General features: G+C 39.5%; 1 protein-coding gene across 2 annotated transcripts in view; it reads right to left on the bottom strand.

Moving 5' to 3' along the window:
- The window catches only part of MTCL1 (microtubule crosslinking factor 1), a 144,025-nt gene that overhangs the window by 40,766 nt on the left and 86,837 nt on the right, over positions 1–16,422 (bottom strand). Inside the window, exons 5-7 of one of the 2 annotated variants that reach the window (XM_084848101.1) lie at positions 13,745–15,070; positions 12,638–12,793; positions 1,142–1,234 (exon numbers count right to left, since the gene is read on the bottom strand). In XM_084848101.1, coding sequence (XP_084704227.1) covers positions 1,142–1,234; positions 12,638–12,793; positions 13,745–15,070 — 1,575 coding nt within the window. The remainder of the gene's footprint in view (positions 1–1,141; positions 1,235–12,637; positions 12,794–13,744; positions 15,071–16,422) is intronic. The other variant, XM_084848102.1, reaches the window with a different exon arrangement.

Genomic DNA, 16,422 nt, shown 5'->3' with positions numbered 1-16,422 from the left:
GAGTTGCTACTGCAATTTCATAATAATTCATCAGACAATCCATACTTCAGTGAAAAAGTACACCTGAAAACCAGATGTAAACCACACCTACTATTTCACATCTAGACCAAATCTTACCCATGAAAAAATGAAGAAAGAAAAATGCAATATATGATAAACTTTAATTTACAGAACAATATTTTATTTCTTTGATTTCTATCCTGCCTTTTGATTCAGAAGCATTTACTAATGAGTGAAATCTATTTGATATATTCATGTATGCTATCTTTGGCTATAAGCAAATGAGCAGAAATGTAGTAGAGGACAAATCTCCAGTTGCTACTATTGATAGAAATTTGATTATCTGCAATAATACTGGATGCTCTACGACTAGATCCTTAATGTAAATCAAAGCTGTCAAACCACTTTCAGCCCAAGGGCCAAATTCAATTTCAGAGCAGCTCCAAATTCAATTTCAGAGCAGCTCTTGAGGGCCACATTCCAGTGGTGTGTGGGCCCAAGGGCAAAAGGAATGGGGCCCAAGATAGCATCATGTTTTAGCTTAAAATTCTTACTGCCAGTAACAGCTTTAAGAGAGGCATTTCAACGTTTTAGCATGGGAGAAAATGTGCAAGAGTTGAGAAACCATCAAACGATAGGCATTCAGGGAAAAGTAGGGGTGGCTATTGGGGGAATCCTAGAGGACTGGATTGAGACCTCAGATGGGCTGGATTTGGCCCATGGGCCTAAGGTTCGACATCCCTGAAGTAGTGTTTGACAAATACTGTTTCCAGAGGCCATTTCTTTCAGTGCATTCCTGAAAAAAATCCAACATTCAAGATAGATTGGAGTATATGGAAAAGCAGGAGTACGAATCACAAAACCTTACACCATACAATATATCTGTAGCAAAGAACAGCCCTGTAATCTTGAATTTCACTGTCCAATTAATATGTCTGATAGCCAAAAAAATGGTTCCAGTTAACACTAATAAGAAAATGCATTTAATTTTTCTTCTAATTGTATTTCAACATGTCTTAGACTATCAATCCACAATGAAACCATTTATGAAACTTCCCAGTTCTTACCACAAATATAAGAAGCCTATGGTCATTAGACAAACAGACAGACGTCTATTCTAGTGTCTAGGTGATGTATTTACCTGAATGATCCTTTCTGTAAATGTTTCTTGCTCCTCTTGGCGAAGTTTCACCTCCTGCTCAAGCTGAGCCTGAAGCTCCTGTATCGATACATTCTGTACAGGTAAAACATGGCAGCCCTGAGCTGATTAGCAGGACAAAGATTCTTACATGTGTGACAAAACTACAGGACAGACATCACTGAGACACACAACTACACAGTTAAAAGACACTGTTCAAATATGAGTTGTGTTCATAATCAGTGAATTGTACTTCCTAATGAATGTAACATCTGTACACACAGATTCCCTTTCTGGATCAGGAACTGCAGATCTAGACTGGATGTGGCATATTCCTAGGAGGATGTGCTTTAAGACATACAGTGGTAAGTGCTTTCCTAAGTTGCATTAAAAGGTATCCATCCCTTCTGCAATGAGGATAATGACACACATATAGCCACTGACGGAGCTGTGCATGTGTTGTGATTAACTATATCTAAAACACAGATGAGGTCCTTGAAACTACATACTGTATTTCACTTGTAGGCTGTGGAGTGAGGGCATCAACAATTATCTCCAGTTTTAGGGGATCTATTGTATTTGGAGAGAAAACCTCCAATGTGATAAAAACTAGATCATCCCTACTTTTCAGATATGTGTCAGGAACCATAAGCCAGGATCCAGACCCAGGCAGAAAAGTTAAATTAAAAACAACCTTCCTTCCTTCCTTCCTTCCTTCCTTCCTTCCTTAAATAAATAAATAAATTCAAAGTTATGACAATAGGTTAAGGATAGAAACTTGCAGTCTTGGGCCAAATCTGGTCTCAAAGTTAATCTCTGGCAACTTCAAATATAATAACAATGCAACTGCTTCACACTTTCAGTTCTCCAGGATTTCCATCTTGTTTGAATAGGTTAATTTGATTGAGGCTATGGACTACAATTATTGCATTATATGTATATCTCAAATTCATGTTGAAGACAATATACTATTTTTCAGGCAGCTAAATGTGGTTTGAAAGAGGAATCACTGCCTGTGATGTGCACACTCATTTAACACTTGCCTCTGATAAACAGGTCTGTAGGTTTTATATGGTTTCAAAAAACCTGATTGACTACAGGTAATAAGAACAAAATATATGTTTGTGAATAACTGTGAGAAGTGAAATGTTCCTTAAACTACTCCTAAGTCTCTTTAACATAGGCCCATTTACATGGAGGTAAGTTCCACTGAAAAAAAGCATTAAAAATCAGTATACCAGAAGTTAATATATGTGAATTAAGGTACATGGCCTATTCATGTACAATACATGAACACCGCTTTCTATTAAAAAAAAAAAAAAAGATTATGTAAAGCTGTACCAAGGCAACAGTTTATGACTACAGTTATAACTTCCTATCAGGAGGCAGGTTCAACATCACCAAAATGTAAAATTTCAAGTGAAGAGGCAAATCTGTGAACTACTGTATGCATAAGTTTATTGCATTTTGATTATTTTGTACTGGAAATGTTGCTACCTTCCTTGAATGTTCCTTTAATGGAACAGAAAGTGCAGGATATTAATCTTGCCTGCCCCACACCCCAGGCTATTAGCAATTTTACCTGGAAAAAACAATGCTTCTACTGGCAAGTCTCTACATCAAATCATATTTTAAGACACCTCTGGGGGCTACAAAATGCAAACAACAGGATTGTTTTTTTGAATAAATAATAATTTCAAAATATTGAAATGAGTATTTGAATCTCTCTGTCCTTTCAGTCATCTCACATTGAGGAAGCAACTATTTTGGAAGAATTTGTGAAGCTGGAAAATGAAAAAGGACAATGGGTTGTATCCAATTGTGTCCTTCCATTCATGGAAGGCTCTTTGATTCAGCAGAATGAATGAATGAATGAATGGTGATTTTCACTGATTCCCCCTTCCCTCTGTAGCCCAGATGGCTCCAGAGGATTGGGGGACCCTTTGGAACAGCATAGGATGTGGCCCATGGGGCTGCAGATAAGAGGGAGAATTTGTGAAAATTGCCTCCATCCCCTTTCCATTCATGGAAGCTTCTGCTTTAGCAAAGAGCCTTCTAAATAGAGGGACATAACTAGATAAACCCCACTGAAATCTTTTAAAGAGAGCAAACATTTGTGTTTTTAATACATCCTGGTGTCATCCCATGAAGCTGATTGGTGGGAGATTCAGGACAGATAAAAGGAAGTACTTCTTCACACAGTGCAGAGTTAAACTATGGAATTTACTTCTACACGATGTAGTGGTGGCCACATTGGGTATCTTTAATAGAGGATTGGACAAATTCATGGAAGATAAAGCTATCAGTGGCTACTAGTCCAGATGGTTTTATGCTACCTCCAGTACCAGAGGCAGTATGCCTATGTACACCAGTTGCTGGAGAACTTCGGTAGGAGGGTGCTGCTGCACTCATGCCCTGCTTGTGGTTTCCTGTGGGCAGCTGGTTGGCCACTGTGTGAACAGAATGCTGGACTAGATGGACCTGTAGTCTGATCCAGCATGGCTCTTGCTATGTTATTAAATTCTTTATTTTTTATGTCTATATTTTCTGCTGTTGCCCTTAATCTGTTTCTCTATTTTAATTTGCCACACAGGCAATAAGAAAAATGTAATTAACAAACACTGGATGCTGTCTAGTTTAATACATAAACTGCTGAAGCCAGGAAATACAGTTCTAAATGTTTTTGTTCTTTTCTGGTGAGCCCATAGCTCCAATCACCAGAAACTGGGGCAGTTGAACTCTTCACAAGATCACAGTCTCTTATTTGAAACTGAGTAAAAAGGTTGGGAAAATTATAATGTAAGCCTGCTGTAAGATTACTTGTACAATATTGTGTTGTTTACAACGTATCATATACACACGAGGGGTTTGGTTCAGAATTCCCTGAGTGTAGTTCTGTTCATGGAACAGGGTGCTTTTGGATCTCAGCTACCCATTATCCCCTATAAATCTGCTCCAGAGTGCTGAGGGACTCTCCAAAACAGCATGGGAGGTAGTGTGGGGGCTGTAAGAAGGGAAATCAGTTAAAATTTAAATACCCAGCTTCCATTTCAGGAAGTGCTCCTTCCATTCACAAGGTCACCTTTGGATACAACCCACTATATTGTATACTTTCTGATTTGTTATGAAAGTGAAATTGTTCCAGGACTGATAGTTTTATCATTCTGTTCATGCCTATTATTTCCCCCACCCCCAATTATGCATTTGCTGCAGGTGAGGCAGCATATACTCATATTCATCATGTTACATCAGGGGAGGGGGGAGAAAGAAAAGCAAATAAGAGTGCAATCCTATACATGTCTGCTCAGAAGTAGGTTCCATTAAGTTCAATGGGGCCTACTCCCATGTAAGTGGATATAGAATTGCAGTCTAAATCATAACCCCTTCAGGAATAAATGAAAGCAATGGAAATGATAGACTAGTATAGTCTACCACAGCACTACTGAACACAACACAAACATAGAACAGCACACTAAATACATCCAATTCAGGAAAACTGGTATCGGTCTTAATGGAAGCAATATGGGTGCCTCCTTCCATCTCCCACCACATTTAACAGATGACTGCTTCTCACAGCACCAATCCATTATTAGGAGATGGAGAGGGGAGAAAGAAGCAGGGCCTAACCGGAGTCTGGCCACACTCTATTGCCTTTTCCCACCCCACTTAACAACATATCAGCATTGTGAAAGGTCTCTACTATCTAGCCGCAATCACTTACAGTTCCTGGATTGGGTCTTTATATGTTGACATCTACAAAAGTGTTTCAGTAAATCCAACATTAATTTACAAATATTTATTGACATTCTTGTTACATTTCAAAATTGTGATTTAATTTCAAAATCACTGTTTACCAAAAAGTGCCCCCTTCTCCCAATTTCACAATAAATTTAAGACAGCCTTTTAATAAAACATAATTAACTAGGAAGATGATTAGGTTTCCATGTTCTCTCAGCTGAAAAGTCTTTTTGACCCCAAGTCTTTCTAGAATGACAAGAAAATTCTGGTCCATTTTCTTATTCTACAAAAATTGTAGAATTTTATAACTTTACCACACAGTCAAGAATAAGTAAGATATACACAAATAAGTACACAAGATAACTCCCACATAATATGCACCCTAATAATGATAAATGGTGTTTTTTTCAATGAATATACAATTTAGGTTCATTTGAAAACATTCACTAATTTATTAGCCTATGTGCAACTATTTTCAGAATGAACTTTCATAGATTCTATTTTAAGCATCTTTCTAAAACAGCTAATTAAGGATTGAAAAGGCAAAAAGAAATGAGCAGTTCCAGTATGTGTTTGCAGATGTGGTAAAAAAGGAAACATATCACGTTGTCTCTGACATTCTGCCATATATGATGCACTCATTTGGTATTAATCCTTACCATTCAGTATTACTATATATATGTTCAAGTACTGTAAGTAAACTGTGTTTAATTTGGTTTTAAAAAATCAAGTCCTCAGAAGTTGTTGCTCAGATTCTAATTAAATGCTAGAACACTCAACATTCTTTATGAAATAGAATAAAAGGTGATTTTATGCCAATCCTGATTATACCTCATACTTGCTAAAACAACTGACAGTCAGGAGTGTTAAGCAATATTATGCACAATTCTCCAAATTCATTTAGAGTTTGGGTATAAAAAATTACTTCAGGACTATTATTTTGTCAGCTTCGGGCAGAAACTGACAGCACAGAAGACTCTTAAGGAAAACATCTCTCTCTTTTACCAGTAATTGCATAAATTTGTCATCCTACAGTTTTGAAACTGTATTTGCAAGAGGTTTTTCTCACCATTCCATTGGTGGGGGGTGGGGGACACATACCCAGTGTAAGAAATCCTTACCATCTAATACCGGAAGGACCTACTTTACAAGTGCATCAAACCCTGCACAGATTTTCTGGTGACTATGAGACACGCAAAAAAATTATGTATGAACTAATGAAATAGGTCAATAGGGAAAAAAAATGCACCCATATGTATTTTATGAATGCTGAAACCAATATAAGAAGAAAATTCAAAACCTCAGTCCACTGTGATCTTTTATACATGAAATTCCCTGTAGAGACAAAGGAGGAGTTAGCAAAATGACATATTTGATTTATAGATACTTACGTTCTATACCAAATCTAGACTGTTACATTTAAAATGACAGTATTAAAGATCAAACCAAGACATCCATCCATTCTGTTTAACTAGCTTTACTAATTATTCAAGTTCTCTTTGCTGCAATGCATAAAATGCATGTCAAATAGTCCTTCCTAAGTACGAGGCAACCCCGGTGTGGCATTCCATTCAGTGGTATGGGTGTCACTGAGGTAGGCAAAGGAAAAGGTGCTTCTCATTTCACGGTACTTCTCTCAGGCTGGGTCAACAACTTATTACATGATGTTAAAAGCCACTGAAGTGAATGGAATAATTCACTGAAGCTGTCGATGTGCTTTGACCTATACGTGCTGCACTGAAGAATAAGAATGGAAAGCGTTCTCTGGAAGGCAGCTATGGAAGATGGTGCAGCATTTCCAAAGAATAGTCACAATGCTGGCAGACCTTTAGTGGCATGGCCATTAGAGGAAATAAGATACAAACAACACAGCCCTAGATATGTCTGCTCAGAAGTAAGTGCCACTGAATTTAATGTGTCTTATTCTCAGGTAAGTGGCTATAGGACTGCAGCTTAAATTACAGTATTATGGATGCTTCCAGACAAAGCTTTTATGGTGCAATCATCCTGCCTCATTCATGGAATATTACAGGGGACCCATGATGTTATCTTCAGTTCATAACCCTCCCATGTTCTCCCACCAATTCTCCCATCCTTTGTCTTACTAGAAAAAAACTCTTAAAGAGGAAAAGACCGAATACTGGACAATGCAGAATACCCTCCCTCTGGAAGCACCCTATCTATTTGAATAGGAGAATTAGTCTGCAAAGCATTTATGTATTTATTCAAGTACAGAACAAACAATATACTGCCTTTCTTATCTTACCAATCTAAGGCTGAAACTACGTTATTAGGAGTTCTGTGATACTTTGCTGTTTTTTCTTAAAAAAGAAAGTAGCCTGAGACAGATGGTGTCTAAGCAAAAGAATGCTAGGAGAGGCTATTCAACTCTCTGACCCTTTAAAAGCTAAAGATCACGGACTCTGAATCCTGCTCAGCCTTCTTCCACTCAGATGCAGTCTGCCTCAGGCTTCTTTGGTTTAGGAAAACAACCCACAAATGAAAAAATAATGGAACTTGGCTTAACATGTTGTTTGAACGTAAGCAGCAGAACTGAAGAACAGCAAGGGATAACTGTTTTGCTTTAGGCATTTTAGGGAAAGCAGATCCTTTTGCAGCCTGAGCAGCAGCAGTCGGCAAGTGGGACAGAACGATCTAGATCTTCCCTACTAGGTACTGCCCCTAAACCCCTAGTCCTCTACTACTAACACCTCGTAACACAACTTTGATCTGGTAAGGCATGGCTTCTCTGACATCCCTTTGGTTTACTTGAAATGAGTCATTGGTGGTTCCTGTCCATTTATGTACAAGGTCTAGGAAGGATGTGCTGAACAGTGTAATTGGCACCTCTTGCACTAGGGCAATGGAAGAAATGATAAATAAATAATGGGGGTCTTATGCTGAATCTATGCACATGCTTAGGTGCAGCAGTACATAAATAACATTGTAAAGACAGTTGCATTTGCAACGAACCTTACACTTTATGTAGCTAGGATTTAGCTGTCTTTCCATTCGGCCTAAGGAAGAGGTCTATGTGCCCCATACAAAGTTATATGTTTGTACACCAACAGAGGTTATCTCCTCCTCCTCCTCAGTGATTTTCTAAGGAGGGGTGAGGTAGCCCCTCCCCCCATTTCCCTTCTGTTAGAAGGAAAAGGCAGTCGAAAGACAAATTAATTCTGAAAAGCTCATGTTCTAAAAAGGACTACTTAGGGTCAGAGCAAAAACTTTTCCATGTGAGCTGCCCTGACTGATCTGGGCATGCACTTGTGTGGAGAATATGACCCAGGCCATCTGCATATACCAATGTTTTTCCCATATACAAAGTTTTCCCCATATATCATTGTTTTTCTCAGCCATAACAATAACGAATGATTATAGAACCCACCTCATGCAGCTCTGGATAAACTCTCTAGCACTTGCACAAAGATTTGTGGAACAGCACTAGCGGCTATTTTTCTTCTGCTTGCACTTCTTTGGATCCAACAGTCTGTTTGTATTACAGATTAAGGGTGCAATCCTATGCATGTTTAGACAGAGAAAAGGCCTACAGCTCCCAGCATGCCCCAGCCAGCCATGCTGGCTGAGGCATGCTGGGAGTTGTAGGCCTTTTCTCTGTCTAAACATGCAGAGGATTGCACCCTAAGAAGGATAGTTCTCTGGCAGACAACGGAGCTCTGCTCCATCCTTGAGCAATGAATGGAACATGCATCTCAGTGGGTGTCCACCTCCTCCCATGTGCTGAAGGAGTTGGATGACTGGTTTTAATGAAGAAAACAAAAAGTCTTCTACTTAAGGCGTTTTCTAAAAAGACATTTTTTTTCTTGCAGAGTTTACGTAAATACATTCTAATAATACTTTACACTAATAACTACTAATGTAGTTCAAACAATGGTAGCAATTTAAAAGGAACCTAAGACTACAGGCTGGTTTCAAATGCAAGACAGTAGACTTCTGTTGTCTGTAATCTCACAATTAATCTACCACAACACTCAGTGTAAAAATAATTTGCAGAGGAAAACTAGAACTTAAATGGGGGGGGGGGACTTTTTTCCAGCAAATTTTAGCTTAAACTAAATGGAGGTGCCAAAATGACCTGTCTGTTCATAGTAATACTCTCCATGCTCTGTCAGAAGCCCTGTCCAACAAGAAAGCTAGAGAATAGCTAAAAGGCCAGTGACAAGATATTCCTTCCTGGAGCAAAACAGCTAAAAGTTCACTTTTGCCATTTGTTTCAGAGAAGCATTTAATGGCAAATTGAGATTTTTGCAGACGTTGATTCTAACATCAGCTGATAAGATCTGAGAAGGACCAGACTTCACATTATATTAATTACATAGCTTGCAGCAACCTTTCTTGTTTTCTTTACTCTAAAGTAAGTGTGTGGGGCCTGGATCCAGATTTGAACAACCTCATGTGAAGAAGGGAAGTGTAAGGTGGCTTAATCCAGGGGTGGGCAACACATGACCCATGGATTGCATGAAGCCCCCACCACTTCCCCTGCCACCCTCTGCTGGCCCCCCAAATTTATTTATTTATTTATTTAACAAAGATTTTACCAAAAAAGTGCTAAATTTATCTAAAAGGATAAGACAATTTAAAATAAGCAGACATTGTAAAAAGGAAGATCACATGTGATATAATTAAAAATGTGCATCTTTCTCCTACAGTTATCTACTTGTAATCCTTGCTGTAACAATAAAGAACTTCTCTTCCGCTTTTTATTTTGCAGAATAAAAAAAAAGAGATTTAAAAATAATTTATCAGGCGCTGAATCTTCATGTTTCACCAAAGAATAGTTATTAAGTAAATATTCAGCTGTGGCCAACTGCTGCCTCTGTCAATGAAACTCCTACCTAGAGAAGATGACATCCTTAAATTAGTTTCCACTTATGAAAGCTACTTTTCACTTTCAGTATCTATTGCATATAATTTTGCTCACAAAATATCTTCTGCATCAACTGATTTGCAAATTACTGGGTTGGACCCAGAGCTGCATGGAGCTGAACTCCACAAACTCAATGCTCCTACAAGCAGAAAGAAGTTGGAGATTTTCTCCTCTTCCCTCTTCCCCTGCAGCCCCCTAAAATCTGCTCCGGAATGTGGGAGATGACTGTGAGGGATGCACAGGGAGGGAAAATCTGCAAAAATCACCTTCTGCCCTTCCACCTGGGGCGGTGTCCAGTTCACAGAGAGGGATCCAACTCACTTCTGCAAAAACAGAAGGAGCCCTTTCATTCATGGAGCAGCAGGTCTGGATCCAACCCACTGTGAAATATATCCCCAATTTAACTAGGAAAGAAGTAGGATTAATTAATCTAGAATAAATAAGACCCATGGGTCTCTTCTCACAGTCATGAATGCAGATTAGAATAACTGATCGATCATTCAGGGAACATTCTGAAGGATCACTTAATGCAGATTAGTTAAACTTGTAGCCACTCTTTTGTTCACATAATCAGAGTGGTTTATGGGAAAATTTTCACAGTCTTATGTTAATCCATGTCTTTTATTCCAGACAAAAGCATGTGAACTCTTTTCCCACAGTCACAGATGAGTTTCACCATTCCATGCTTTAAGTACACTTTAGATGAGTAATAAATGTCCAGTACTTTGCCATTCTGGCACATAAGTAATGTTTGTCAGCTGTATTAAACTATGTTTGTGTTTAATGTTCCTGTAACTCATTGTCTATAATATTAATCAAACTGTGTTTAAACAATTTCTAAAATCGATATTCAAAAACAATTTCATTTAAGGGCAATTATATACATATTAGCCATGTTTCCCTGATTTATAATGGTCAAATAAATGTTCCTCTTGGAATCTCTGACCTCTGGGCTGTTGTATATGGATCTGAGTTTAATATCAGCCTGTTACATACAATATAAACATTTATCTATTGATGACATTAACAACTTGACAAAACCTGCAGCTGACTTTGGGGAGCAAAAAAGCAATTGTTTGGTAAGAATCTAAAATCCAAAAATGTGGAGTCACTGATTCTGCACAACTATTGCAAGGTTACCCCAGGTAAACAGACATTGTTATACCTATGGATCAAAATACAGATTTTATGACCTCTGTTGCAAATGCTTATATAACTTGAAAAACTGAACTTTTGTGGTATTATGGGATATATACGTCTGAAAGAAATGGCTAATATTTACTTCTTTCCTATACTCTGGGGTGAAGGCTTCTGAATAACTGACCCCATTTATGTATAAAATCTAACACCTCCGTCTTTATGGCTTTCTGCATGTTTGCTGCTCCATAAAGAGGGAAACCAGTGCTGACCCTGCAGCCCTGGGCCCGGACAAATTGTAGGAGAGCATGCCTTTTGCAATACAGACCATTAGAACTGAGACACTATTCAGCATAATATCAATGCACTTCCAGACTCTGCTTATTTGTACTAACATCAAGCTTCCTTCTCTCCTTTCTCAAAAGGAATCTTGCTCATTCATTCTGTGACTAGCCAAGTCACAACAAAAGTCAGTCCATGGTACCTGCAAGCATACATGCAAATCGAGACACTGTGTTTTTCTCCCCTGCAGTTCTCCCCTGCCTCCCCCTCCCCCATCTACACTGTTAGGCATGTTAGAAAAAAGCCCTACAACTCCCAGCATTCCCCAGCCAGCTATGCTGGCTGGGGAACGCTGGGAGTTGTAGCACTTTTTCCTATCTAAACATGCATAGAAGTGCTCCTTTAATGGCTAGCAAATCAAATGCTGATTCAGTACTCTGCTTCTTCCCTCACGCTTCAGGTGGCATAGCAGTCTTCTTTATTTTTAAAATGCTGCTTGTAAAATTTAAGAAATCAATGTACCCTTATTTTTTAAAAAATAAGAGATAACACATTGAAGAATTGCTTTGGTGAGGAGGTGAGTTAGTGATATCATTGCTTTCCAGACAATCGGACTGTACTTAGCCAGCTTCTGCTGTAAACCCATAGAACCAGTTTCTCCTCAACTCAATCGAGGACAGAAAATCATACAGCAACATGGGGCGAGGTCACCACTCAAATTCTATACATCTGCACTCACTCACCGATAAGCTTTCCAATCTGACTAGTTCCAAGCCAGATCATCAGACTCTAAGATGGAAATTGATGCTTTTTAAACTATTTATTGTGGCACTTAACAATGTGACACCTATGGATAAAGATATGGGGCATAATCTAGTGCCTTCAAAGTGGCTATGGAGCTCTGTGCATACAAAACGGTTGTTTGGTTAGAATGGAAGTGAGTGATATACACACTCGGGATACCTGCATATGTTTGGAGAGGTTCTGTTCACAGAAGAGAATGGATTTTGGATCTCCTCCATAAAGTCAAAATTATTAATATGTGCCAAGTATGAATTACCTGGAGCATAATGCACCACAACTTTGCAGAGACTATTGCCAGAAAGAGTGCTGGGGTATATAATTTAACTTCCAAAGGCTTTCCAACTCCATCAGTGTGAAACGAGGTGATATAACACATTATCCCACATTTCACACACGGCATGCAGGCTATCTTCCAGACCAGTTATAGCTATATCCAGGATAGCTACCACGATCACAATGATGATAAGAGTGCCTAGATTTTTGCTTTATAGTTTAAGCAAACATGTGTGTATGGTGGGGAAGGTTGCTTAGTTCAAATGCAAATCATGATGGTTCACATGAATTATTCCCCCATTTAGTCTTAGCTTCTGTGACAAATATTTATTGCTCCCTTCCAAGGCAGCAAGATGATTTTAACAGGTTGTGCTAACCTCTAGACTGAGACAACCCTTGTTTCCTGGCCTGTAGAGTTTAAAGTCTCCATCAGCTCTGCAGTGTTGCTCGTTGGTGCCTCGTTGGTGATGAATCTCTCGCTCGTCTCCATGGTCTTGGCTGTGCTGCCACTCCATCTGATCCCTCAGTTTGGACTGTTAGGTGCATGGGTGGGGTTTATAACATAAAAAAGACAGGAGGGAATAAAAGAAACAAAAATGGGTAAGGTAGACGACTGAAAAAACTACAAGACAAAGAAAAGCGTGAACAGAAAAACCAACTTAAATGCAGTGGCATAAGAAAGTGAAGAGAACAGAACTAAAATGAGAATGAGCAAAATAATGGGCTGAAACATCTGAAAAGCAAAAAAGAGAAAGAGAGGGGAAAGAATGCAAACACTGGTTATGAGGCGCATGCAATGAGGATGCATGAGTCAAACCAATAGCAAGCATACAAGTTATGGAGGATATGGGGATACATGGCTCTTCCATCCTTACTTGTGTTGTGCAGAAAAGCCATATGCAGTGTGTCAGCTGTGGCAGTATAGACATGAGCCTAGGGGAAATGCATTATGAAAGGCAGTTCTTCTCTGGCTACAGTGCTACAGTGCTTACAGTTATGTGAGAGAGCTGTAAGCAGGCTTTTCAAGAATATAACTTATTCCACTTTAGATATTTAGCTTTTGGCAAGATATTTTAAGAACACATTTCATTTTAGGACTGAGTGGAAGAGAAAAGAAGATATTTACGGAACCATTAGCAAAACTACTAATGGCATATGAAAAGAACGTTTATTTTGGCATTGCCTGTTGGTAACCATTTTCTTTTAAATTGAAGTCATAACTAAACAGCTAGGAATACAATACAGCATCTGCTGGAACAGACCAGAGAGGGGAGGGAAGACTCAGATATCTTTTGCTTCCATTAGCCTTTTTGCCATGTGGAACAGCCTCTGTACTTAAGGAGCAGGAAGTTAAAAGGAAAACCTACCAAACGTTTTGTAACCTATCCTTTAAAATCATAACAAAACAGCCATGAGTAAGGTTTGCACCGGTGCAGCAAGAAAGAGTAACAAAAAGCATGGAGACAAACGAGAAGGCTACCTACCTGGAAATCTGTGATTAGCTCCTTTCCCTGGTTACCAATGGGTGAATCCCGGGATATGGATGTCATTGTGGACAGGAAACTGGAAGACTCTGTAAGGTGAGGGAGAGGGGAAAGATCTTCCATTTGTTCTTTGAGGCCTTCCCCAGTGTTGTTAACCTTCTCCAAGAAGGTTTGCAGTTCTTTCTGGAAATTTTTCATCCTTGAATTAATGGTGTCCAAAAGTTCTGGTTCATTTTTGCTCTCCCCTCTTTCTTCATCTTTTTCAAAACCTTGCTCAGAGGAAGCATTGCTGGTTATATGCACTTTTGCTTCATATATTAAACTATCTGTATCAATGATCAGACGGTCCACAGCTCTTTCAAGCCTTTCAGCCTCACGCCTAATGTTGATCAAGGACTCTGCATCCTCTTTGGCCCTTGTCAGTTCAGTGGAACACAGATCACTAACTTCTGATGGCTTCCCACTTCCAAAACCTGATGTCTTTTCATATGCATCTTCAGAATCACTCTCACCCCCAATGGGTCCCTCTCTCTTTGGTTGAGGTAGACGGCCTTCTTCATTGTCACACTCTTTCTTCCCTGTATCACTCTCAGCATCACTGTCCCTGGGGCTTGAAGTCCGCAGTCCTAGGTGTGAGGCAAGATCATAGCGCTGCACATTGGACATCAGTACACGGTTCTCATACTGGAGTTTCATCACTTTCCCACTCAGTTCATTGATTTGCATCCGGGCTGATTTCAGCTCTTCTTGTAAGGATCCACCGCACTTGGAAGCATTTTCATCAAGCCAGCCAGACTCCTGTCCAGGCTCAAACTTGAATTTATTTAACTCGTTTGTTAATTGTTTATTATGATCTTCAATTTCAGAGATTGATCTCCTCAGCAGCTCTGCCTCTTCTTCTACAAACTGCAAATGGCGGCGCAGCTCTGCAGCTGACTCCACAGAGTCACCATAAGGTGAGGTAGGAATGCTTGAAACATGGTCCTGGCTAAGACAGATTCTCTCATACTGGCACCTCATATCCTCCATCTCAGCCTTAATACCTCTGTTTTCCACCTCTAGTTCCACTAACTTTCTGCCCAATATGTTAGCTTCCTCTTCCACTAGCTTCAAACGAAGCTTCAGTTCAGCTTCTCTGGTGCTGGGTGGCCCTCCAGCCTCCCCAATGGGAAGAGGGCTTTCCACATCTCCATAGATGGACTTGTACTTCTGGAGTTCTTGTTCCAGCTCATCTTTCTCCCTGCCTAGCTTGGCCATCTTCTTACGCATCAGCGTGGCTTCTTCTTTGGCAAACTGAAGCTGGCACTTCAAGTCAGCACTATCTTCCTGCCAATAAAAAAGGCCCCAAATAAAAGACAAAACTGAGTAATTATATAGAAGACAAATACACTGGCAGTAACTCTGTAGAACATGAAGACTGTATATTATTTTATAGGTTTCAATAAATCCATTGCTAGTTAGATGTTGATAAACTATCACATATTAGTTATCAGAAAAATAATAGCTTGTACAATGCAAATGTCCCAAAGACTGCATAATTTTTTGTTTGAACTAAGGAAACCAGTTAATTTAGAAAGTAAGCTCTCTATTTTTACATTAACCTACTTCAGAATGCATGTTTATAATTTTATAAGCCTTTCCACAAAAACCTATGCATGCCAGCCACAACAAGGCACAAAGTTGATGAGCAACAGTATAATTCTACCCACTTTTTCCATGAACTGCAGAGTACTCACTACATGAGACTGTACAAATCTGTCATGCATACTTAATTGTGCTCAACTACATGGCTGTTTTCCAAAATAGGGAAATATACAACTAATCAGCATAACACTGCATGATACTTCATAAATATAAGACAGTATGACAGTAAAAGACTTGTTTTCATAGAGGACAAAACAGAATCATATTGTCACTTATGATTCGAGGCAAATGTTTATATCTCTGGAGCTGATATTAGTATTAACTATCTACTACAAGATGGCTGAAAGCGAGGAGGAGCTGAGGAACCTCATGACGAAGGTGAAAGAAGAAAGTGCAAAAGTTGGGTTGCAGTTAAACCTCAAAAAACCCAAGATTATGGCAACCAGCTTGATTGATCACTGGCAAATAGAGGGAGAAAACGTGGAGGCAGTGACAGACTTTGTCTTTCTAGGCGCAAAGATTACTGCAGATGCTGACTGCAGCCAGGAAATCAGAAGTCGTTTACTTCTTGATAAAATAGTGAAGAGCAGAGACATCACACTGACAACAAAGGTCCGCATAGTTAAAGCAATGTCATTCCCCATAGTAACCTGTGGCTGCGAGAGCTGGACCATAAGGAAGACTGAGTGAAGGAAGATAGATGCTTTTGAACTGTGGTGCTGGAGGAAAATTCTGAGAGTGCCTTGGACTGCAAGAAGATCAAACCAGTCCATACTCCAGGAAATCAAGCCAGACTGCTCACTTGAGCGAATGATATTAAAGGCAAAACTGAAGTACTTTGGCCACATAATGAGAAGACAGGATACCCTGGAGAAGATGCTGATGCTAGGGAAAGTGGAAGGCAAAAGGAAGAGGGGCCGACCAAGGGCAAGATGGATGGATGATATTCTGGAGGTGACGCACTCGACCTTGGGGGAGCTGGGGGTGGCGACAGCTGACAGGAAGCTCTGGTGTGGGCTGGTCCATGAAGTCAC

This window comes from Heloderma suspectum, chromosome 4 (genome assembly GCF_057233095.1).
Source record: "Heloderma suspectum isolate Gila_16-S chromosome 4, 16-S_ref, whole genome shotgun sequence".
Lineage (NCBI taxonomy): Eukaryota > Metazoa > Chordata > Lepidosauria > Squamata > Helodermatidae > Heloderma > Heloderma suspectum.
The sequence above is the reverse complement of the archived record's forward strand: the minus strand, read 5'-3'. Positions and strand labels throughout refer to the sequence as shown.